This window comes from Chiloscyllium plagiosum, unplaced genomic scaffold (genome assembly GCF_037043375.1).
Source record: "Chiloscyllium plagiosum isolate Xiang-an unplaced genomic scaffold, Cpla_swu_hap1 HiC_scaffold_2, whole genome shotgun sequence".
Classification (NCBI taxonomy): Eukaryota; Metazoa; Chordata; class Chondrichthyes; order Orectolobiformes; family Hemiscylliidae; genus Chiloscyllium; species Chiloscyllium plagiosum.
The window spans coordinates 12,175,179-12,198,976 of NW_028270140.1; the positions used below are offsets into that span (position 1 = coordinate 12,175,179).

Here is a 23,798-nt window from a genome sequence, read left to right on the forward strand (position 1 = left end):
CAACAATGTTGGTTCAATTCCTGCACCGTCTGAGGTTAGCATGAAGGAGTTTCCTTCTCAATCTCTCACCCCATGTCCACCAAAGTCATGTCTTCAACGGGGCAGCAGTACAATGACGTGGCAAGATCGGTGGTAACTTTACCTTGACTTTCCGAACAACCTGTTCGATGACGTTATGCCACACCTGTGGTTCAGGTGGGACTTGAACCCGGGCCCACCCTGGCTCAGAGGCAGGACTACACCCACCGCGCCACCTCCCGCACACGACGACAGGTGCCCGTTCGGGCCGCAGTGCGCAGGCGTGGGTCCTGGCAGGGCTTGGTGCGCATGCGTGCGCCGGTGGCTCCAGCAAGGGTCCAACCGTCAGAGAGCGAGCGGCGGCGCGAGCGCAGGGCTGCGCACGGCTGTGAGTAACCGGGCGCACCGGCTCAGGACGGGGAGTGGGTCTACTGCCACAACATAGGGCGATATGGGGGGAGGTATCCCAGAGCCCGGGGTCTACCGGCGAGGGCAGGATACTAGCGGAGGGGGCCGGTAACTGGACGTACGGGGAGGGTGGGATTGCAAGAGTGGCGGAATGTTGGGGTGCACCGGGTTGTTAGGCTTATCCATGGGCAGAGCGGCGCAGCAACTCTGGAAGAAGTGGTGTAGGTTAGGGAAAACAAGGAGAGAGAGAGAGTAAAAAAGTGGGGCAAGGCACCAGAGTGTGCATAAGAAGTACAAGAAGAAAGGATAGTGCTGGCAGGGGGGGGGGTGTCCCCCCTTCTGTTTACCAGAAAGTGGCTGAAATTGGGCTAATCCAAGAGAGGACCTCATAACCAGAGGTCGACTGTAACCAAAAGTTGCGCCCTTGCTTTGCTGTTCTTTTACAATTTTAAGTTTCTCAAATTTTGTTCAAGCTAAGCGTAAATGTAAAGTTTTTTTTTAAAGAAAAAGCAATATATTGTGCAACCCCCTACACTGATCGGCTTCACTGATTGTGGCCATAATGGATTATGTGTGATCAACGAGTTGCAATGCTACACGTTTGGATGGGAAACGGCAATATTGCTTAAGCTGGATTGGGAAATGCAAACTATTTCTGAAATGTAGAGGCAGCACTATACACAAGTAGTAATTTACTTTCATCTCAGCATATTCCAAGGGAGACTGAACTTCTTCACACAGTAGTCACTCTTGGATGCTAAATTATTTTAGAAACATCTTTGTGTGGGGTGTGGTGGTTAACAGCATTTGGAAAGGGAGGTGGGATGTGCTAGTGGAATGAACGTTGTTAACTATCATTTGTTGTCAACACAGTTGCAATGATAGAATGGAAAGTAGATCTGTACAAATGATAGAGGAGAAGGTGAATAGGAGACCTGCAAATAGATGTGCTTTCATGGATAAGACATTGACAGACCTCAGTTGAACCTGGCTTGGGGAAGGATGATGAAGAAGGAATGACTGCTGAAATAATGATCTCAATCTTGTGAATAATATATTTGTTATCTCTTTGTCCTTGTCAGAGGAGCTGGGTTTACGTAAACTGTTGTAGAGGTGAAGAAAAGCCAGGGTTATCTTACTATTTCAGAATAATCTTGGAGTTATTGTTTGACAGGAGGAAAGAAGGCCTGATATTATACTGACTTTATGGGTATTGAGTTTTATAATACAAAGCTCTCTCTCCTTAGGTAATGTGTCTTTCTGTAGTTCCCCAGTTCTCATCCCAGCAAGAGTCCATGACAGGAACAAGCTTTCATCTAAAGGATACATTGTGAGAGGCAGTCTTTGGTGACCGAAATATGTTTGACAAGGAAATGAAAGTGAAAGTCAAATGCTTTCAGCCTTCAAACAAGCCCTGTAGTACTTGCTGCTGCATGTTTACTACATGCAATTGACAGCGTAATTCCTGCCCAGCTGTCTGACGTTTGTCATGTGAAACTGAACTCAAGTGTTTCCTGTATATTAACTTAGTTTCAAGTTCAGATCTCGTCTGAGAGGGCCTATTTTTATTAGATAATCAGAATTAGAGTTAAATATAAGTTTACCATAACTTCCTTAGTTTTAATTGTTACTCTCGAGAAATAAAGCATAGTCTTGATTTAATTTCTGCTTCTGTCACTCCAGAATTAAATCTGGTTTGACACATCATACATTTTATTTTTGTTTTTTCATGGTGATTAGTGATTGAACATATTCACACAAGGTTGCCAAGGTTCTTTTAAACCAAGACTACATGTTTACTGAATAAAAGATAAAAAAGAAACCTGTATATATTCAAGTCAGTTTGAAGTGAACTTAACATAAACAGCAAAAAACATAGGTCCAATCTTTTCTTAGCAATATCAGCTTTCAGTTGTTCAATTCCAGAAAATAATCGTGCCCATCTTACATTTTTTTCATTTTACTGACTCTTTCCAGTTTTCCTCTGAGAAATGCTCATGGGAGAGTTTTAAGGTTTCTTTCCAGTTTGGATGGCATGGAATCATTTTCTTTGCTGATAGTCAAGAAAACTCACAACCTGGAGCTTCTATAAATCTAACACACTGTCCTGCTGCTAGGATGAAATTGTTCTGCTGAACTGAGGCCCTGATTCTTCTGCTAGCATGAATCTGAAACCTGATTCTTCTGAACTGAACACAAGCGAAACTTCCAGTGTCCCTGATCACTTGCTTTTCTGCATGTCAAACATTCAGCAATATAACACTTGTCAGTTGAGACATCAGGTATCTCACTGGACATTAAGTTGCATGCTCTCCTGAAAATCATGTATTTAGGTCATCTTCTCAAATTATTTTTTACCCTTTTTAAATACACAAATCTCACCTCCACACTGTATAGATGAAGGCAACACAGTTGACATAATCTATTTTGACTTAAATTAGGCATTAGATAAGATCCTTCATGGGAAACTGATAGTGAATATGAGTCCATGGGATCCAAGGAGATTTATCTAATTGGATCCAGAATTGCATTAGTGGCAGGAAACAGGGTGATGCTTGAGTATTTTTGTGGCTAGAACCCTGTAGCTGGTGGGGTACTGCAGGGATCAGCATTGGGATTCTTGCTGTGTGTTTATCTATGTAATGTCTAAGTGTGTACGGTATGATTTACTCTTTACAGTAGGAAGTTTGGTCAGCCAGTTTGCAGATGATATGATAGTTGGTGGGGTGCTTGATACCGAGGAGGATAGCCTGAGGTTACAGAAGGATGTAGATCGGCGAGCTGGAAAGGCTGATGGATTTCAATCTGGATGAGTTTGAGGCGATACAGTTGGACAGGACAAACAAGACAAGACATGATGAATAGTCAGATCCTGGGAACACCAAGAATCTTGATGTGCATAGTCCCCTCATGTCATGCAAAAGTAGATAAAGTGGTTAAGGAGGTATAAGGGATTCTTCCTTTGAATAGCCAAGCATTGGGTTTAGGAGCAGGGAAGTTGTGGGAACCATATGAAACATTGGTTAGGCCACAGCTAGAGTTTTGTATGCAGATGAGGAATCCACAATGCACTGGAGATGGCTAGAGGATATTTACCAGGATATTGCTTGGGCTGAAGAGTTTTCCTTATGAAGAGAGATTGCATAAACTGGGGTTGTTTTTCTTGGAACAGAGAAGACAGAAAGAAGACATGATTGAGATGTATAAAATTATGAGAAAGTGAGGACTGCAGATGCTGGAGATCAGAGCTGAAAAATGTATTGCTGGAAAAGCGCAGCAGGTCAGGCAGCATCCAAGGAGCAGGAGAATCGACGTTTCGGGCATAACCCCTTCTTCAGGAAGAAGGGCTTATGCCCGAAACGTCGATTCTCCTGCTCCTTGGATACTGCCTGACCTGCTGTGCTTTTCCAGCAACACATTTTTCAGCTCATGTATAAAATTATGAGGGGTATCGATTGAGTAGACAGAGTGAAACATTCTCCCTTGGTGTTGGGATTAATAACCAGGGATATGTATATTTAAGATAAGGGCAAAAGGTTTCGAGAAGATGCAAGGAAAAACCCAGTGTGGTGGTAATCTGGAACACTGCCTGTGAAAGATAGCAAACCCTGTAACATTTAAGAATTGTGTAGATGTGTACTTGTGACTCCAGGTTGTACAAGGCTATGAACTAAGAACAAGAAAATGGGATGAAAATAGTTCGGTATTTGTTTTTGACTGGTACACTTATGGGGCAAAGGACTTTTTTCTGTACTGTAGGCATTTATGACTCTTAATTAAATCAAACTCCATCTGCCTCTAATTTAAAAATCCAAATTCCCAAATAATTGTGTGAAATACTTTTATCCCAAGTGACCTCTTTATTCTTCCTTTCCACAAGTACCATTTCAAATTTATCTGTTTGTCATGTCTTCTCATTTTCTGTAACATTTTTTAGACTGCAGTCTTATCACTGTTTCTCTAAGCCATTAATGCTCTCCTTTATTTTTTTCTATGTTCTCTTGACCTATTTTATTACATGAAACTGATGTTTCTGTAGATCCCTCCTCCCTCTGGGTAATTTTATAACATTTACCATTTGCCTTTTTATCCTTTCCAGGAGGACTTCAATTCAGGCAGAACACATCCCATTGGTACAACTGGTTTTTGTCCCAGAATTGTTACTATCTCTCAAAGTCATTCCTGATGAAGGGCTCCGGCCTGAAACATCGATTTTCCTGCTCCTCGGATGCTGTCTGACCTGCTATGCTTTTCCAGCAACACACTCAACTCTGATCTTTAGCGTCTGCAGACCTCACTGTCTCCTAGTGTCTCACGAAAGCCAATGTCTTATTTCCTATGTTAGTTTTTTAGCTATATATTAACTTACAGTTGAAAAGGGTGACACTGATAATGTCCTTGCATGGGGTGGGAGTGGAAGTTGAAGTGATTAGCCACAGGGCTGTGGAGTCGGTGCTTGCGTCCCAATGCTCTGCATGTTTGCCTACTCGCTCCCTGTGGTGGAAGAGACCACATTGAGTGCAACTGACGCAATAGATGAGGCGGACCAGGAATCTCTGCAGGATGTGAAAAAATTCTTGAGGGCATTGGGCAGAGGTGTGGGCGCAGGTTTTATGTGCAGTGGCAAGGCAACGTGCCGGGAATGGAGGGTGGGTTGATGGAAGGCGTACAGCTGACAAAGAAGTCACGGAGGGAATGGTATCTGCAGAATACAGATTGGGCTGCGGAGGAGAATATGTCTTTGGTGGGGTCTGACTGAAGGTAGTGCAAGTGGCAGATGGTATTGCGTTGCATTTGGAGATTAGTGAGGTTCTATGCTTGTTGCGGTTGGAGTGGTGGGGTTTGAGGGTGGAGGAACAGGAAGTGGAGATAATGTGTTGAAGGGCATTGTTGATCATGTGGGAGGGGGAAATTGCGGTCCCTGAAATAGGACCCAGCACCAAAGTTCTATTTTCCTCACCCTAATGCACTCAGCAGAGCCCATTCCCTCCCTTGTTAGGCCTACATGCCCCCCCCCGCCTTGCTTTTCCAGCACCACCCTTTTCGGCTCTGACTTCATCAGCACCTGCAGTCATGGCTTTCTCCTGTATGTTAACTTAAAGCTGTACTCCCGATAGGCTTTCTGTATCATCTCCTTTCTGATCCAAATTTCATTGTTTGCTGCAAAATGAGCTACTGCAACTCGAATTCCCTATAAGACCGTAAGAAATGAAAATGGGTGGCCACTTGGCCCCTCAAGTCTGCTGTGCCGTTGAATACGATCATGGCTCATGACATTCCCGCATCCATGTTCTTGCTCTTTTCCTCTAACACTTGATTCTCCAATTGTTTAAGAATCTAAATATCTCCGTTTTAAATATGTGCATGGTCTCTGCCCTTCCCTTTCTAAGTTCCTTTGTAGCTGCTGAGAGATATGCCTTAGTCTGGTACGGAGTATGCAACATGTCCTTCAGGATTGTTGCTCTCAGCTGCAGGAGAATGCTGTTTGTTACTTCTGTTTTGCTTTCCACCCCACTCCTACACCGATGTCCTCCTTGCCGTCTTTTCTTCTTTTACAAATAGCAAGCATGTTGCGTTTGGACAGGACTGGTTGGTCTGGGACTACCTTTCCAACATTTTATTCCCCACTTCCTCATGTAGATATGCAACACAATTCCATATATTAGACCAGCTTTTTTAAATTTAAAGCTTTCACTTAACAATTTATTTATAGTTAGATCAAGTAGTTTAACCACTTAAGTGACAAATGTAATATAATACTTTTGCATTCTGCATACAGATTTTTAAAAGGCAATATATATAATTCAAACATGAACATGATGGGTGAGTTCTTTGTTTATGCTCAAACTGTGTTTCTTTTTATACATTACTCAGAACTTAGCTTAAAAATAAACCTGGAATGCTCATTAGGTTACTTTAACTTTTGCTTTCTTTTTTCAACCTGTCATCAAACTTCCAGGATGAAATTATTTCATTTTGAACTGCTGCAAAAGGTGCTGAGTGTATCTCGCATTTGAAAAGAAAACTATTTCCTAAACAACCTGTTCAGAGATATTACTACACATCTCTGGAACAAGTGAGACTTGACCCCAGGCCTCCTGGCTCAAAAGTAGGGTTATTACCACTGCAGTCCAGAATGTGTGGTGTTGGAAAAGCACAGCAGGTCATGCAGTATCCGAGGAGCAGGAGAATCGACATTTTGGGCAGGAGCCCTTTATCAGGAATGAGGCTGGGAGCTTTTGGGGTGGATAGATAAATGGGGGGTGTGGCACTGGGGAGAAGGTAGCTGCATCACATTTGAAGTTTGGCGTTACCTCTGAGAGGAATTCAGTTAGTTCCATCCACGGCATCTGATTCTGTAATACTCGGATCGTTTTCTAACATCAAATAATGGTGACACTTTTAATTAAATTGATGAAAACTCTTTAAATCAATGCCATAGTTTTAAGTATAAAGTTGACCTAAATGCACATTATATTTGTATTCATAGGATATACGGATGGAATTTGAGTTAGTTTTTTCAATCTATTATCTATCAAATCAGTGTTTTCGGTTTATCTGGCTATTCAATTTAATTGATTAATGGTTTGAGATAATTACCCCATTTGTGGTGAAAAATGTTAAACAAATTTATCTGAGCTTCCAGATCATTGACTCAATAGAATTAACTTAGATTGTGTAGGAGATTGTATGGTCCTATAACAGCTGACATGATGGAATGAGATATGTGCATCTAATTGCAGGTTTTATTTGACATATTCATATTTGGCTTTTCCTGATGATTTTAAGAAGATAGCAATATTAACCGGAACAGAAGGGTGAAGTGTAGTTGGAAGGGGAGGGGGGGATGAGGTATGGAGGAAAGAAGGAGAGATGATGAAGGAAGTGGTAAGAACGAGATGACAGGAAGTGAGAGGGTAGGAAGAAAGACGATGAAAGGAGCGAGAAAGGTAGATGGAAGGGGAAGGGAGTGAGGGGGTGAATGGAGGGGTGGAAGAGAGGAAAGATGCAAAATGGATGGTGAGTAGGGATGGCGAAGGAAAGATGGAGGAGTTGGGAAGGAGGAGGGAGCAGGGAGGGCCAAATTGGTGAAAAGTGGGAGAAAGATACTATGGAAACTGACTGAGAAGGAGGGAATGGAGGTAGAGGGAGGGCAAAGGCAAGGGGCAGGATGTGTTGCAACTGTGAGAATAGGGATGAGCATGGATGGGTGGATGTGCAAGAGGGAACGAGCGAGAAGGATGGTTGGAGAAAAGCAGGAGTGAGGAGGGTATTCAGAATGGGAGAGTATCGCTGCATAAACTGAAGATGTTCAGAATCTGTATACAGTGTTCAAGGTTGCAAGGGCAACTCCCCGCTCAATTCAGCTCAGCCAATAGTTTTAACCTAAGTTACCCTATTTATATTTGTAGCCACTATGTGAATGAAGGAACAAAATTACCATAATACTGGCCAGATAAAGGTCAAAATGTCAATCTCTTGGCTTGTATTGAACTCAGCTTTTGTGAGCTTTAAACTAGTCAGTTGCATGATGGATAACATAGTCCTGATCGGCTGATTTTTTTTTATTTAGAAACCTGTTCAGAAGTCAGCAATTGAACAGTTAAGCAGGTGCATATTTGTACAATACAATACCAATAGTAGCTTCAATATGTAATCTAAGTTTAGTATAATGGTGTCTTTATTGCCCAGCAGTTTGGAGTAAAAATATAGTTGGATGACTGCTAATTTCATTGGGGTGAGAATAGATCTAGCTCCCATAAATTGGAAAGAAAGTTTGACAGGCAAACTAATTGAGCAATGGGTTTCCTTTCAAGAGAATAATTTGGGTACAGTCAAAACACAATACCATGTGGGGGAAAGATGAAGGACAAACCAAGTCAGAGGTCCCTATCTAAGGGAGGAGGGTAAGATGAACCAGAAGACAAGTGCATATAATGATTTATGTTTGATAAATGCAAGTGAGAACTGGGTTCAGAAAGACAGTGAGGAAAGTAATCAAGATGGCCAACAAGTAATACTGGCAGCCAACAAAGAATTAAATTAAGAAGTCTTTTTGGAGTATTAAAAAGTTAAGGGAGATTAAAGGAGAAATAAGGCTAATTTGAGACTAGAAAGGGCTTAAGCCTGGAGACACAAAGTATGGCTGAAATGTTAAATGAATAGTATGCACATGTCTTTATCAGGAAGAAGGTGCTGCCAAAATTATATGAAAGAGGATGTAGTTGAGGCAGAGGGCGAAAAATAGATTAACAGCAGTCATTAGAAAGACAGGCTGTATTTCAAGTTGATAAGTCACCAGGATCAGATCAAATGATAAAAATACTGAGGCAAGTAAGTATAGAAATTGCATAATTTTTGAATTTTCCCCCAGAACAGAATGAGTACTGAAACAACCAGCGATGGGATGAGGGAATACATTGTCTGAGATCATAGCGGTAGATTCCGTCATGGCTTTCAAAACAAATCTGGATAATTATCTCGAGAATATTTGCAGTGCAACGGGATTAAGGCAGAGGAGTGGGGCTAACAGTGACTTCTGAGAAAACTGGATCTGTAAACTGGGCCAAGTGACCTCCTGAATTGTAGCTTTAATATTCATGGTAGGGGCCAAATATTCATATCAAATGAAGTCAGATGTGAATCATTGCCTGCATGTCGTGACCTTGTTATTCCTGGTTTGAACAGAGACTTTTAGTTAATCCACGCTGCTGTAGGTGTCTGCAGTTGATTTCATACAGATCATTTGTATGTTCAATTTCCCCTAACTTGGTGCATTTCATGAGACCTGCTGCAGTTTTCAAACACTTCGATAGTTATTTGTTGCAAATCTTGCCATAAGTTTTGCTTCATCTCCATTTTATAGAGTGGAAGTAATGTCAGTTGGCACTCTTTTGCTATTTCACAGAAGATACAAGAAGCAGCAGCTATGATCGGACTTGGTTAATTCAGTATCCCTTATTTATTGTATAATATCATGAACATTTTGCACTGCGCCAAATCCATGTGAGATGATTTAAAAATAACTTGCAGTTACTCCTCTGCATCGAGTCTGGCAAAAGCTTGCTCTTGCTCCTTTCTCTCGTGAAACATGTCTTCATATTTGTATGTGTTACTACCCCAGTGTGTACAAGTATTTGGGATAAAGCAGTCTTCTGAAATTCGGCAATTCGCTCCCTAGCCATAGTTAAGGAAAAACCTTCACCGCACGAACTGTCCTGGTTTAGTCACCACCTGTAAGTTTCAGTCCAAGCCAAATACATCATCCTGATTTGGAACTAAATGACTACAGCTTTGCTGTTTCTGAATCATAATTCCAGAGCTCCCTTCCTAACCGTGCTGTGAGTGTATCTGCTTCTCGTGGACTACAGTGGTTCAAGAGTGTGGCGCACCACTATCTTCTCGCGGGCAGTTGGGGATGGGCATTAAATGCTGACTTTGCCAGCAAAACCTAGATGCTGGGAACAATTTAACAAATACATTGAGGGAAAATAATGATGGCCATAAACACTGGCCTTACTCGTGACACTGACTTTCCAAGAATGAATTTTAAAAGCAACGAATCCAATATGAAATACATATGCCAAATTCCAAGGAAATGTAACCTTTGCAAATAATGGTTTAGGAGTGTTTATGAATATCAAGATTGATTAAACAATTACTTAAAACATTGAAGCATTGTCTAAATTTAATTTGATAGTATTTTAATCAGCTTTCATGGCTCAAAAGTGTGAATATGTTTTGCTTCAAAACAACCTTTTAAATGTACCTTTGTAATACCATCTCGGGAAGTATGTTCAAACCGACCAGCAACAAGCAACATGTAAAATGGAGAAACACGTGGTTCTGTACTGGGGTCTTAGCTTTTAAACATGCATATCAATGAGTTGGATCAAAGTACAGACAATTTATCGAAGTATGCAAATGGAATCAATCCATCTTGCCTCTGTGGTCTGCAAAGTTTTGGAAAGAATTCTGAGGGATAGGATTTTTTTTAGATTAGATTAGATTACTTGCAGTGTGGAAGCAGGCCCTTCGGCCCAACAAGTCCACACCGCCCCACCGAAGCGCAACCCACCCAAATCCCTTACCTAACACTACGGGCAATTTAGCATGGCCAATTCACCTGACCTGCACATCTTTGGACTGTGGGAGGAAACCGGAGCACCCGGAGGAAACCCACGCAGACACGGGGAGAACGTGCAAACTCCACACAGTCAGTCGCCTGAGGCGGGAATTGAACCCGGGTCTCTGGCGCTGAGAGGCAGCAGTGCTAACCACTGTGCCACCGTGGATCTATGACTATTTGGCAAAGCGTACCATGATTCAAGGCAGTCAGCATGGCTTTGTGACGGGCAGACCATGTCTCTTTAATCTTATTGAGTTCTTCGAGTAGGTGACAAGACAGGTTGATGAAGATCGAGCGGTGGATGTGGTGTGTGTGTACTTGAGCAAGGCATTTGATAAGGTTCCTCATGGTAGGCTCATTGATAAAGTCAAGAAGTATGGGATACAGAGAGATTTGGCTATCTGGATTCAGAATTGGTTGGCTGACAGAAGGCAGAGAGTGGTTGTAGATGGAACGTATTCTGCCTGGAGGTCAGTGTTGAGTGGGGTCCCGCAGGGCTCTGTTCTTGGGCTTCTGCTCTTTGTATTTTTTCTAAATGACTTGGGCGAGGAGGTTGAGGGGTGGGTTAGTAAATTTGTAGATGACACAAAGGTTGGAGGTGTCGTTGATAGTATCGAGGGCTATTGCAGGCTGCAGCGTGACATAGACAGGTTGCAGAGCTGGGCTACGAAATGGCAGATGGAGTTAAACCAGGATAAATGCGAAGTGATGCATTTTGGAAGGTCGAACTTGAATGCTGAATATAGGATTAAAGACAGGATTCTTGGCTGTGTAGAGGAACAGAGAGATCTGGGTCTGCAAGTACATAGATCCCTCAAAGTTGCCACCCAAGTGGTTAGGGTTGTTAAGAAAGCGCATGGTGTTTTGGCTTTCATTAACAGGGGATCAAGTTTAAGAGCCGCGAGGTTTTGCTATAGATCTACAAGTCCCTGGTGAGACCACACTTGGAATATTGTGTCCAGTTCTGGCTTCCTTACTAAAGGAAAGATACAGAGGCTTTGGAAGGGGTGCAAAGAAGGTTTACCAGGATGCTGCCTGGACTGGAGGGCTTGCGTTATGAAGAAAGGTTGAATAAGCTCGGAGTTTTCTCTCTGGAGAGGAGGAGGAAGAGAGGAGACCAGATCGAGGTATACAAGATAATGAGAGGAATAGATGGAGTCAATAGCCAGACGCACTTCCCCAGGGCAGGATTGACGGGTACACTGGGTCATAGTTTTAAGATATTAGGGGAAAGGTATAGAGGAGACATCAGAGGTAGGTTCTTTGTGCAGAGAGTTGTGAATGCTTGGAATGCATTGCCAGCGGTGGTGGTGGTGGAAGCAGAGTCATTAGGGACATTTAAGCGACTGCTGGACATGCACATGGATAGCGGTGAGTTGAGGGGTGCGCAGGTTAAGTTATTATATATTACATGAGGATTAAACCTCGGCACAACATCGTGGGCCAAGGGGCCTGTTCTGTGCTGTACTGTTCTATGTTCTGAGGAAGCAGGACTTTGCAAATGGATATAAACTGACAATGTGGGGGAAGTGTGCGGTCATTGAATTTGAATGGCAGCCTGACTAAACAGAGTATTTTCCATCAACAAAATGGAACTGCAGAAGAGCAAGGCAGAAGTTAGCAAGAGATAGTGCCTAGCCAAAACAAAAAAAATCAATCCAAATAAGCCCTTCAGGAAGAAGGGCTTATGCCCGAAACGTCGATTCTCCTCCTTGGATGCTGCCTGACCTGCTGCGCTTTTCTAGCAACACATTTTTCAGCTCTGATCTCCAGCATTTTCAGTACTCACTTTCACACAGCCATAATTGTCCATTCAGAGCACTACATTCAGTCTGGGCCGTATCATTAACATAAGTATCATTGGCATTGCAAGGGTGTAGCACAGTTTCAGTATAATTAAACTAGACTTTTAAAGGTTATCATAAGATGATATTGCATAAATCAGTGTTCATTTGAGTTTAGAAGATTTGAGAGGTGATTTAATTGAGATTCTAGTAATAGTAAAGGAATTCAAAAGGGTAAAGGTACAAAGCTCTCTTTCTGCTGGAGACAATCCTGAAAAATGGCATACAATTGTTACTTAGGAGTGGAATTAAGAAGCATTTTTTTATAACATGAAAATGTAACTCTAATTGAAATGAGTGTGTATGCTGGATCAAGGTAAATATTTAAAACTGGTAGATTGTTGTTTCATCAGTTTATCCTAAATATGAATTAGATACAGGTAAATGGATTTTAGATGTGCATCGGGAAATATCTAATTAAATCAAAGAGCAGGTTACCTTCTCCTTTTCTATGGCCGCTGTGTGTTGAGATCCTTGTTGCCAGTGTTAGTACAGGAGAGAAGCATAGCTGTTTAGAAATGATGGTCAGCTATTTTAAAAAAAAAGGAAACGTGTGATGACTTCCGATAATTTGCATTAAATGTTCCCATCATTTTCAAAAGATATTGGAGATGGATTTGTATATTGAAACATTTCAATTTATCAGTTGGCAAAGGATCTTTATAAACTAAAGTATGTAATTGTCATAACTTTTTGTTCTATCTTTTATCTAAAGTATTTAATTTGTATGCTGATATTTACAAGTGTAATATTTATGGCTTAAAAGGTCAAAAATGACAGAAGCAGAGAAGGACCTGGTGGCTAAGATGCTGCGAGCAGTCCTGCAGTCGAGCAAAGATGGTGTGCTTTTCACAAGGCTGCAGGGAGAGTATAAGCAACTGACGGGTGAAGTGATCCCTCATAAGCAGCTTGGATTTCCAACTCTTGAGAACTATTTGAAAAGCATTCCTTCAGTTGTCACGTTTGGAGTTAATAAAAATGGAGAGGTAAGACATTTATAGTTTTTTTTGTTGTGTGCAACTCCTTATTCTCCAGCCACTCAGTTCAGTGATTGAACCTGTGCTGATAATTGCAATGTAGTATTTGGTTGGCCCACTCAAAGACAAAGGAGAGAATCTGTGTTTGGAGCCAGAAGAGGTAGATGAGGTCCTAAATTCACTGAAGAGAAGGAATTGGTAGAGGATGATCTCGGGGAAGGGACTGTCGAATTTCTAAGGAAAGTTGCTCTTAAAAAGGAAGAAGACTTGTGTGCCTTATCAAGTATTAAGGTAGAAAACTTCCTAAGCCCTGATGGGATCTATCCCAGAATATTGAGGGAGGCAAGAGAAGAAATTGCTGCGGTATTGACAGATACCTGTGTGTCCCCTTTGGCCACAGGTGAGGTACCAGAGGACTGAAGAATAACCAATGTTGTTCCATTGTTTAAGGGTAGTAGGGATAATTCATGAAATTATAAACCTATGAGCCTCACATTGGTGGTAGGGAAATTATTGGAAAAGATTCTCAGGGACAAGATCTATACTCAATTGGAAGCAAATGAGCCTATTTGCAATAGACAGCATGGTTTTGTGCATGGGAGGTCATGCCTCACTAACTTCATCTGGTTTTTTGAGGTGACAAAGATGATTGTGGGGAAAAGTGGTTGATATTATCTACATAGATGTCAGTAAAACCCTTGACAAGGTCCCTCCTGGCAGACTGGTACAAGAGATGAGGTCACATCGTTTTTCGGGTGAGCTGGCAAGATGAAGACAGATCTGGTGTAGTCATAGGAGACAGAGGGTAGCAATGGAAGGATGTTTTTCGGAATGGGAGGGTTTTGACTAAGGGGGTTCCATTGGGATCAGTGCTGGGACCTCTGCTGTTCATGATCTACGTAGATGCTGTGGAGGAAAGCGTAGCTGGTCTAATTAGTAAGTTTGCATACAATACAAAGAATGGTGGAATTGCGGTTAATGAGGATTGTCAGAGGATACAGCAGGATACAGATCAGTTGGAAGCATGGGCAGGAAAACGGCAGATGGTGGTTAATCCAGACAAGTGTGAGTTGATGCATTTTGGAGGGTCAAGTTCAGGTGGAAATTATATAGTGAATGCCAGAACCCTGGGGAATATTGATATGCAGAGGGATCTGGGTGTGTGGTCCACAGATCACTGAAGGTGACAGCACAGGTAGATAAGGTAGTAAAAAAGGCCTATACCATGCTTGCCGTCATTGGAAGGGGCATTGAGTATAAGGATAGGCAAGTTATGCTGTAGCTTTATAGAACTTCAGTTTTGCCAAGCTTGGAATATTTGCATACAGTTGTGGCCACCACACTACTAGAAGGATGTGGATGCTTTGGAGAGGGTACAGCAAAGGTTTACCAGGATCTTGGCTAGTATGGGGGATTTTAGCTGTGAAGAAAATATGGATTTGTTTTCACTGCAATGCAGGAGGTTGAAGGGTTATCTGATACGAGTTTATAAGATTGTGAATGGCATGGATAGAGTGTGAAGTATGAGGCTTTTTCTCAGGGTAGAGGGGTCAATAACTAGGGGGGACACAGGTCCAAAGTACGAGCGGGCATGGGGGTGGACTTTCAAAATGGATCTTTGAGGCAAGTTTTTCACACAGAGTGGAGAGTTCCTGGAACGTGCTGCCAGAGGAGGTAGTGGAAGCAGACACGAGCAACATTCAAGAAACACCTGGACAAATATCTGAATATAAAGGAAAGAGAGGGATAAGGATCCTGTAAATGAAGATAGTTTAAGTATGGAAGGGCAAAATGTGTTGGCACAGGCTCAGAGAACCGAAGGTCCTATTCCTGTGTGGTATTGTTCTTTGTTCTTTGGAAATAAATGGGCATGAAAAGTGTGGTGCTGGAAAAACACAGCAGGCCAGGCAGCATCCGAGGAACAGGAGAATCGACGTTTCACGCATAAGCCCTTCTTCAGGAATGAGGCTGGTGTGCCAAGCGGGCTGAGATAAAAGGTAGGGGGGGGAGGGGTGTTGGGAATACGATTGGTGGAAGGAGGTGAGGGTGATAGGCCGGAGAGGGGGTGGGGGCGGAGAGATCGAGAAGAAGGTTGCAGGTCAAGAGGGGGTTGAGAATGAGGTTGAGGGTTGGGATTCAGCACCACCCTCTTGACCCCGCCCCCCCCCCCCGCCTTATCTGTGGATGTAACACTGTTATGCATTTTATTCTGCTACCTGATGAACTTTGTATGGTGTGATTTGCCTGTCAAGCAGTATTTTTGAGGCAAAGTTGATTACATTTTGGGTACAAACAGGCATGGGAAGATTTTGAGAAGGTGGAATTGAAATCAAGATCAAACATAATTCTTGAATGGTAAAGCAGGTTCAACTGGCCTATCCAGCGCCAGTTTCTCATGTTAGGTTTTTTAATATGATGATGTAGGGAGCTGACATAAATGCACATTCTGATGCCAAACGATAAAAAAAGCTTTTCTTTTAGTTCCAGAAAGCTTATATAAACTTTAGATGTTGCTTTTGAAATCATCAATATAATTTGTATAAGAATGTCATTTTATTCCAGAAATTTGCTTATTTTTTTCTCGTTTAATCCATAGACCGTTTGTTTTGCTGCTGTAAACAGTGAGATTGCACACATCGCTAAACTGGTGGCCCGTCAGCGAAGTCCCAAGAAAAGGCATGGTGGCCAAACATTGGTAAATTCCCAAGTGCGATTAAAGCGTGTTTTGCCAGCCACCCAAGTTGGTAAGTCACTCTCAACCTTTATCAGCTGTTTGGAAAGTGAATCCTTTTGGGGGAAAAAATGATGTGTAAACTTTGCTGAAGCTGAATTTTGAACAGTTTCAAAATGCTAAGTTCACCTGTTGCTCCTTTACAGCAGGTTAGAGGTTGTGGGGTTCTGCGGTTGTGATTGTGGCTATAAACACCTGGAAACTGATTTGAGGCAGAGCATCTATTGTGTGCTGTAGGTCATTCACACAGTACTTTACATTCATAAGTTGCATTTGGGAATTTGTGTCAAGACCATAATTTAACACTTATCCGGTGTTGTGTGATTGCTTTTGTTCTAAACTTTGGTTATCTGAACAAGGTTCCCTGTGGTAGACTGGTTAGCAAGGTTAGATCCTATGGAATACAGGGAGAACTAGCCGTTTGGATACAGAACTGGCTCAGAGGTAGAAGACAGAGGGTGGTGATGGAGAGTTGTTTTTCAGACTGGAGGCCTGTGACCAGTGGAGTGCCACAAGGATCGGTGCTGGGTCCTCTAATTTTTGTCATGTACATAAATGATTTGGATGCGAGCATAAGAGGTACAGTTAGTAAGTTTGCAGATGACACCAAAATTGGAGGTGCAGTGGACAGTGAAGAAGGTTACCTCAGAATACAACAGGATCTTGACCAGATGGGCCAATGGGCTGACGAGTGGCAGATGGAGTTTAATTCAGATAAATACGAGGTGCTGCATTTTGGGAAAGCAAATCTTAGCAGGACTTATACACTTAATGGTAAGGTCCTGGGGAGTGTTGCCGAACAAAGCGACCTTGGAGTGCAGGTTCACAGCTCCTTGAAAGTGGAATCGGAGGTAGATAGGATAGTGAAGAAGGCGTTTGGTATGTTTTCCTTTATTGGTCGGAGTTTGAGTGCTGGAGTTGTGAGGTCATGTTTTGGCTGTCCAGGACATTGGTTAGGCCACTGTTGGAATATTGCATGCAATTCTGGTCTCCTTCCAAAGTGTTCTATATTTGCAAAGCTATTTCATTTTTGTGTTGAAAGGCATTTCATGGTGTATGGAAGCATAGGTATGGGGGGGCGACACCCTCCTTCGACTGACTGAACTGGTCCTCACCCTGAACAACTTTTCTTTCCAATCCTCCCACTTTCTCCAAACAAAAGGAGTAGCCATGGGCACCCGCATGGGCCCAAGCTATGCCTGCCTCTTCGTAGGGTATGTGGAACAATCCATCTTCCGCAACTACACTGGCCCCACCCCCCATCTTTTCCTCCGCTACATTGATGACTGTATCGGCGCTACCTCGTGCTCCCACGAGGAGGTTGAACAGTTCATCCACTACACTAACACCTTCCACCCCGACCTCAATTTCACCTGGACAGTCTCGGACTCCTCCCTCCCCTTCCTAGACCTTTCTGTTTCTATCTCAGACGACCGAATCAACACGGACATCTACTACAAACCGACCGACTCCCACAGCTACCTGGACTACACTCCTCCCACCCCGCCCCCTGTAAAAACGCCATCCCATTCTCCCAATTCCTTCATCTCCGCCGCATCTGCTCCCAGGAGGACCAGTTCAAAATACGCAAAACACAGACGGCCTCCTTCTTCAAGGACCGCAATTTCCCCCCCGACGTGATCGACGATGCCCTCCACCGCATCTCCTCCACTTCCCGCTCCTCCGCCCTTGAGCCCCGCCCCTCCAACCGCCACCAGGACAGAACCCCACTGGTCCTCACCTACCACCCCACCAATCTCCATGTACAGCGCATCATCCGCCGTCACTTCCGCCACCTCCAAACGGACCCCACCACCAAGGATATATTTCCCTCCCCTCCTCTATCAGCTTTCCGTAGAGACCACTCCCTCCGCGACTCCCTTGTCAGATCCAAATCCCCCACCAACCCAACCTCCACTCCCGGCACCTTCCCTTGCAACCGCAGGAGGTGCAACACTTGCGCCCACACCTCCCCCCTCACTTCTCTCCAAGGCCCCAAAGGAAACTTCCATATCCGCCACAGATTCACCTGCACCTCCACCCACATTATCTACTGCATCCGCTGCAGCTGGTGTGGCCTCCTCTATATTGGGGAGACAGGCCGCCTACTTGCGGAGCGATTCAGAGAGCACCTCTGGGCCACCCGGACGAACCAACCCAATCACCCTGTAGCACAGCATTTCAACTCCCCCTCCCACTCCACCGAGGATATGCAGGTCATTGGACTCATCCACCGCCAAACCACAACAACGCGACGGTCGGAGGAGGAGCGTCTTATCTTCCGACTGGGAACCCTCCAACCACAGGGGATGAACTTGGACTTCACCAGTTTCTTCATCCCCCCTCCCCCCACCTTGTCTCAGCCGAATCTCTCCAGCCCGGCACCGCCTTCCTGACCTGCAGTCTTCTTCTTGACCTCTCCGCTTCCACCCTACTCCGACCTATCACCCTCACCTTGACCTCTTTCCACCTATCACATTTCCAACGCCCCTCCTCCAAGTCCCTCCTCCCTACCTTTTATCTTCTCCTGCTGAACACTCTCTGCTCATTCCTGAAGAAGGGCATGTGCCCGAAACGTCGAATCTTCTGTTCCCTAGATGCTGTCTGACCTGCTGTGCTGTTCCAGCAATAAAGTTTCAGCTTTGATCTCCAGCGTCTGCAGACCTCACTTTCTCCATGGGAAGGCATTGGCCTAGTGGTATTATCGTGAGACAATTAATCTGGAAACTCAGCTAATGTTCTGGAGAATGGGGTTTGAATCCTGCCATGGCCGATGATGGAATTTGAAATCAATTTTGAAAAAAACTGGAATTAATAACCGACTGATGACCATGAAATCATCATCGATTGTTGGAAAAACCCATCTGGTTCACTGATGTCCTTCAGAGAAGGACATCTGTCACCCTTAGGAGAGTCTGGCCTGTATGTGTCTCCAGATCCACAGCAATGTGGTTGACTCTGAGCAAGCCATTCAGTTGGATCAATCGCTACAAAGTCTCAAAGAAATGAAACTGGATGGATCACATGGCAGCAGAAAAAACAACTGCAGAAACAGCCCTGTCGACCCGGCAACGTCATCCTTATTAACAGCTGGGAACTAGTGCCAAAATTGGGAGAGTTGTCTCATGCACTGGTCAAACAACTACCTGACATAGCCATGCTCTCAGAATCGCACCTTAGAATCAGAAATGGTTCAAGAAGGCAGCTGACTATGATGTTCTCAAAGGCAACTGGAGATTAGTAACAAATATGCCCAGTGATGCCCACATCCCACAAATGAATAAAAAAGTTGTAAGAAGATTTATACTCTAGAATTTTGTAAATCACGTCATAATGTATTTCTGATGAAGTGCAGCAACTTGAGATGCAGCATGCATCACCACAACAGTTGGAAGTCCAGGGGACAAGTGATGAGCCTTAATCATCTTCAAGATTGTGCTCAGTTTCTTCTTTGTGAGCAGTATGTTGCAACCTAGCTCCTTCACTTTTGGGATCTTAACAGTACTCTATGGAACTCGATGTAATAGGTGCTTGCCTTGTAACCATTCACTCTATACAAGTGCCGTGGGAAAATATAACCTTTGCCCCATTGCATTCAGTGGCATTTTGATAACTGAATACTCCAGTATCAACATCCAGGAGGTTACAATGGGCCAGGAGCAAAACTGGACTAGCCATATAAATACTGTGACTGCAAGCTCAGGTCAGAAGCAAAGAATCCTGCAGAGTGTAACTCGCCTTTAGTCATGATTTGGAGATGCCGGTGTTGGTCTGTAGTGTGTAACTAACCTCCTGACTCACCAAAAACTGTCCCATCTTCAAGGCACAATTCAGGTGATGGAATGCTCCCCAGTTGCCTGGATGAATACAGCTCCAGTATTACTGAAGAAACTTGACACTATCTAAGGTAAAGCAGCTCATTTGATTGGCACCGCATGCAGAAATGTTCATTCCCTTCCCCTTCAGCAGACAGTCACAACTGTGTGTACCATCAACATGATGCACTGCAGAAGTTCCCCAAGACAGCACCCCCCCAAACTCGTGACTACTTCCATCTGGAAGGCAGCAGCAATGTTGCAATATTATCACTTAAATGTTTCACTCGAGCCATTCTGACTTGGAAATCGATCAATGTTCCTTCAGTGTTGCTGCGTCAAGATCCTGGAACTCCTCCCTAATGTCATTGTCTGTCTATGTACACGAAGTGGACTATACTGGTTCAAGAAAATGACTCACCACCATCTTGAGGATAATTAGAGATGGGCAACAAAAATTGTTCCAGTCGTAAATAAAAACAAACACTCAATTGAGAGGTTAGAATTCTGACAGTTGAATTATTGATGTGAGCAATTGAATCAATCTGTATTAGGATCTGAAATTTTGAAGGGGAATTACTTGGATGCGTTATCCAGTGACTTGTGTCAAAACAAAGTAATTTCTACTCACCAATCACCTACCGTCTACAAGATGCAAGTTTATAAATATCTATTCCTGGGAGGCAGTGTTGCACCACATAGCCCAAGTTTAGATTAGATTAGATTTCCTGCAGTGTGGAAACAGGCCCTTTGGCCTAATAAGTCCACACCAACCGTCCGATGAGCAACCCACCCCCCTCTGTCTAATGCACCTAACTCTATGGGTAATTTAACATAGCCAATTCACCTGACCTGCACATCTTTGGACTGTGGGAGGAAACTGGAGGAAACCCACTCAGACATGGGAGAATGTGCAAACTCCGCACAGACAGTCACCCGAGGCTTAAATTGAACATGGGACCCTGGTGCTATGAGGCAGCAGTTCCAACTACTGAGCCACCGTACTGTTTAGTGTGGGTTTGTCAAGACATGTCATGATGGCAATGCAGATTTATAAGCCACAATATAAAGCAAGTTCTACATGTATGATATGGTCTGACCAATGATACAGCTCTCTCAAAGCTGATGAGGACCATTTTAGTTTGAAGTACATTTGAAGGCCAGCCAATTCAGAAAAACTTCACCTGTTGCCTAATGTTTGCGATGCAGGTAACTTGGAATTTGCAGTGTATGGAATGAGTTAATTACGTTCCTATCTTTCATTCATCTGGTGGTAAGAAAGGCGCAAGTTAGTTTTTCCTCCCTTCACAGTTGCATGCATGTGAACATTATTGTCAGATGTCTCTTATTTCAAGCTATCCTTAAAACTACCTTTCTTGATTTGGTTATTCAAAGTATTCCTTTTAATGAATGCCAAAAATGTGTGCACTGTATTGTAAGATGCCATATTTCCAATAGGTTGGAGAGATGAACATGCTATTGGGCACTTGGCTTTAATTCACAGTTGACTGACCGCAACCCTGATTTGCCCTTCTAGTTTCCCAAGTGATCCTCTTGGTGGAATCCTCTTTTGGGACCATCTTGAAGTTCTTCGTTTTGGCTTCAGGGATTTAGTCAATAAATGTAATGGATTTTTCATGATTCAATGAGTTGCTTGAAAAATGTTTTGCCCAGTCCTTCACTTCGAAAGTAGTTTTTATTTGAATAAAAATAAGCATTTTATTGTCCTGTTTAGCTTTGACATAAATTTCTTTGGAGGTCCATTACAGTTCTAATGAAAATGATAGCATCAGAATTGTTTTTGGCTGCTCAAGTTTGTATGCAGGTTAATTTCTTGCACACTATGTTGCTTCCTATGGAACTAGGAGGCTGAGCTTGTCAGTGTTCTTTTGAATGTCAGTGGGAATTGTTTGTGCAAAGAAAAATTCGGCTTTATTTGTCTGTACAAGGGGCAGATCAAATTATTTTGCCAAGCATCTCATGTGCTGGTATATTTGCGTCCTTCGATTCCTGTATGCTCAAGATTTATATTCAAGGATATATGGCAGATTACTCCCATATTTTAATCTATTTAATTGGACTAAGAAATCATTTGCAAAGATCCAGAGTAGCAGGAGAGTTTCTTCAAATATCCTGGCCATGTTCTTCAAACAGAATAAATGGGAGTAAATTTTAACCATTTGTTACAGAGCGTAAATGGGCTCCAGTATTTGCCTATGTTATAAAGTAACTTCATTGAGTTGTTCTAAAGATGTTAAAAGCACCACATAAATGCAAGAGTTTTTTTGTCTGTTACTGGGTTTTAACACAGCAGCTCAGTGGTTAGCACTGCTGCCTTACAATGCCAGGGACCCGGGTTCGATTCCCACCTTGGGCGACTGTGTGGAGTTTGCACATTTTCCCCATGTCTGCATGGGTTTCCTCTGGGTGCTGCAGTTTCCTCCCACAATCCAAAGATGTGCAGGTCAGATGGATTGGCCATGCTAAATTGCCCATGGTGTTAGGTGTGTTAGTTAGGGGTAAATATAGGGGAATGGGTCTGGGTGGGTTGCTCTTTGGAGTGTCGGTGTGGACTTGATGGGCCGAAGAGCCTATTTCCATACTTTAGGGAATCAAATCTAATCTAATCTAATCTAATCAAACACTTGGGGGTGAAGATTACAAGCAGTCAAACAATACCATTCATAAATCTTTTACCTGTAAAAATCTCACTGTTAATCTGTGAACGTCTAATTGAATTTAAGGCACTGAGCTGTTTATTTGTCTTATTATATTCTTTGTTACTTCCATAATCTGCCTTTAAAACATTATTAAAACATAAATCATAGAATCCCTACTGTGTGGAAGCAGGCCCATTGAGTTCACACCAATCCTCCAAAGAGTATCCCACTAAGACCCACCCACTACTACTCTATCCCTGTAACCCTGCGTTTCCCATGGCTAATCCACCCAGCCTATGCATAGTTGCGGAAGAAAATCGGAGCACCTAGAAAAAAACCTGCAAAGACATTGGGTGGCTTCTGCATAGTCTTGTGAGGATGGAATTGAACCTGAGTCCTTGGTGCCCAGAGACAGCAGTGGTAGCCACTGAATCACCATGCCACCCTATGTCCGATGACTGTTTGGATGTAATTCCTACATAGTGCACCTCAAAGTTCATACCATGGTATACAATGTAGATGAAGGTTTCCCCTATAAGGGTCCAAGTGGGGTTGTGTTGGGTTTCTGGTTTGCAGTCAGTAATTGGCTGATGTTTAGGTGGTTTGAGTCACCCTCCAGATCACTGCTTCTTACACTGGACTTAGGGGATGCAGAAAGCAGTAGGCAGGTGCTTCAGGGCAAAATAATCTGTTTATATTTAAATACAAATTAATGTAGATATAATGCAAGAAATAAAAGGCATTTTGACAGATCTTATCTTTTTCTGGAGTAAATGAGTAACATTTGTAATAAATGAGAGACAAATTAGAATGTGTTACCATACTTGCAAAGTGCTCATGTATTGATTTGCAAGCATCTTTCGCAAACCACATTCAGGTGTTTGGCTTTGTTCTCACAATTCTGTGGGGAATGTTGGCTCAAATGATTGCCAAATTTTATGCACTGTCAGCGTGATGTTAATCTATCTCTGGAATAATGGGAGGCAAGGGAAAAATAGCTTTCTGCTTTGAAGTTGCTGTTCATGGATTTGATCTGGCTGTTTCTTTGTGACCTTAGTTACATTGGGAAACACATTGAGTCTATCACATGATTCAAGCAGTTTGTAATCTCCTTCTGACCAAACACTGAAATGTATTTGCTTGTTAATTTGCTTTATTGATCTGTTGGCGATCACCATTTCTCCTTATGGTTTTGCAAAAAGCAATTGTCTTTGCA

General features: G+C 43.0%; 1 protein-coding gene across 1 annotated transcript in view; it reads left to right on the forward strand.

Moving 5' to 3' along the window:
• Window positions 1-270: 270 nt before the first annotated feature.
• LOC122564384 (tudor domain-containing protein 7-like) overlaps window positions 271-23,798 on the forward strand; it is a 122,355-nt gene continuing 98,827 nt past the window's right edge. Inside the window, exons 1-3 of the mRNA XM_043719169.2 lie at window positions 271-406; window positions 13,166-13,385; window positions 15,973-16,120. Of these exons, the coding sequence (XP_043575104.1) occupies window positions 13,173-13,385; window positions 15,973-16,120 (361 nt within the window). The 5' untranslated portion in view covers window positions 271-406; window positions 13,166-13,172. The remainder of the gene's footprint in view (window positions 407-13,165; window positions 13,386-15,972; window positions 16,121-23,798) is intronic.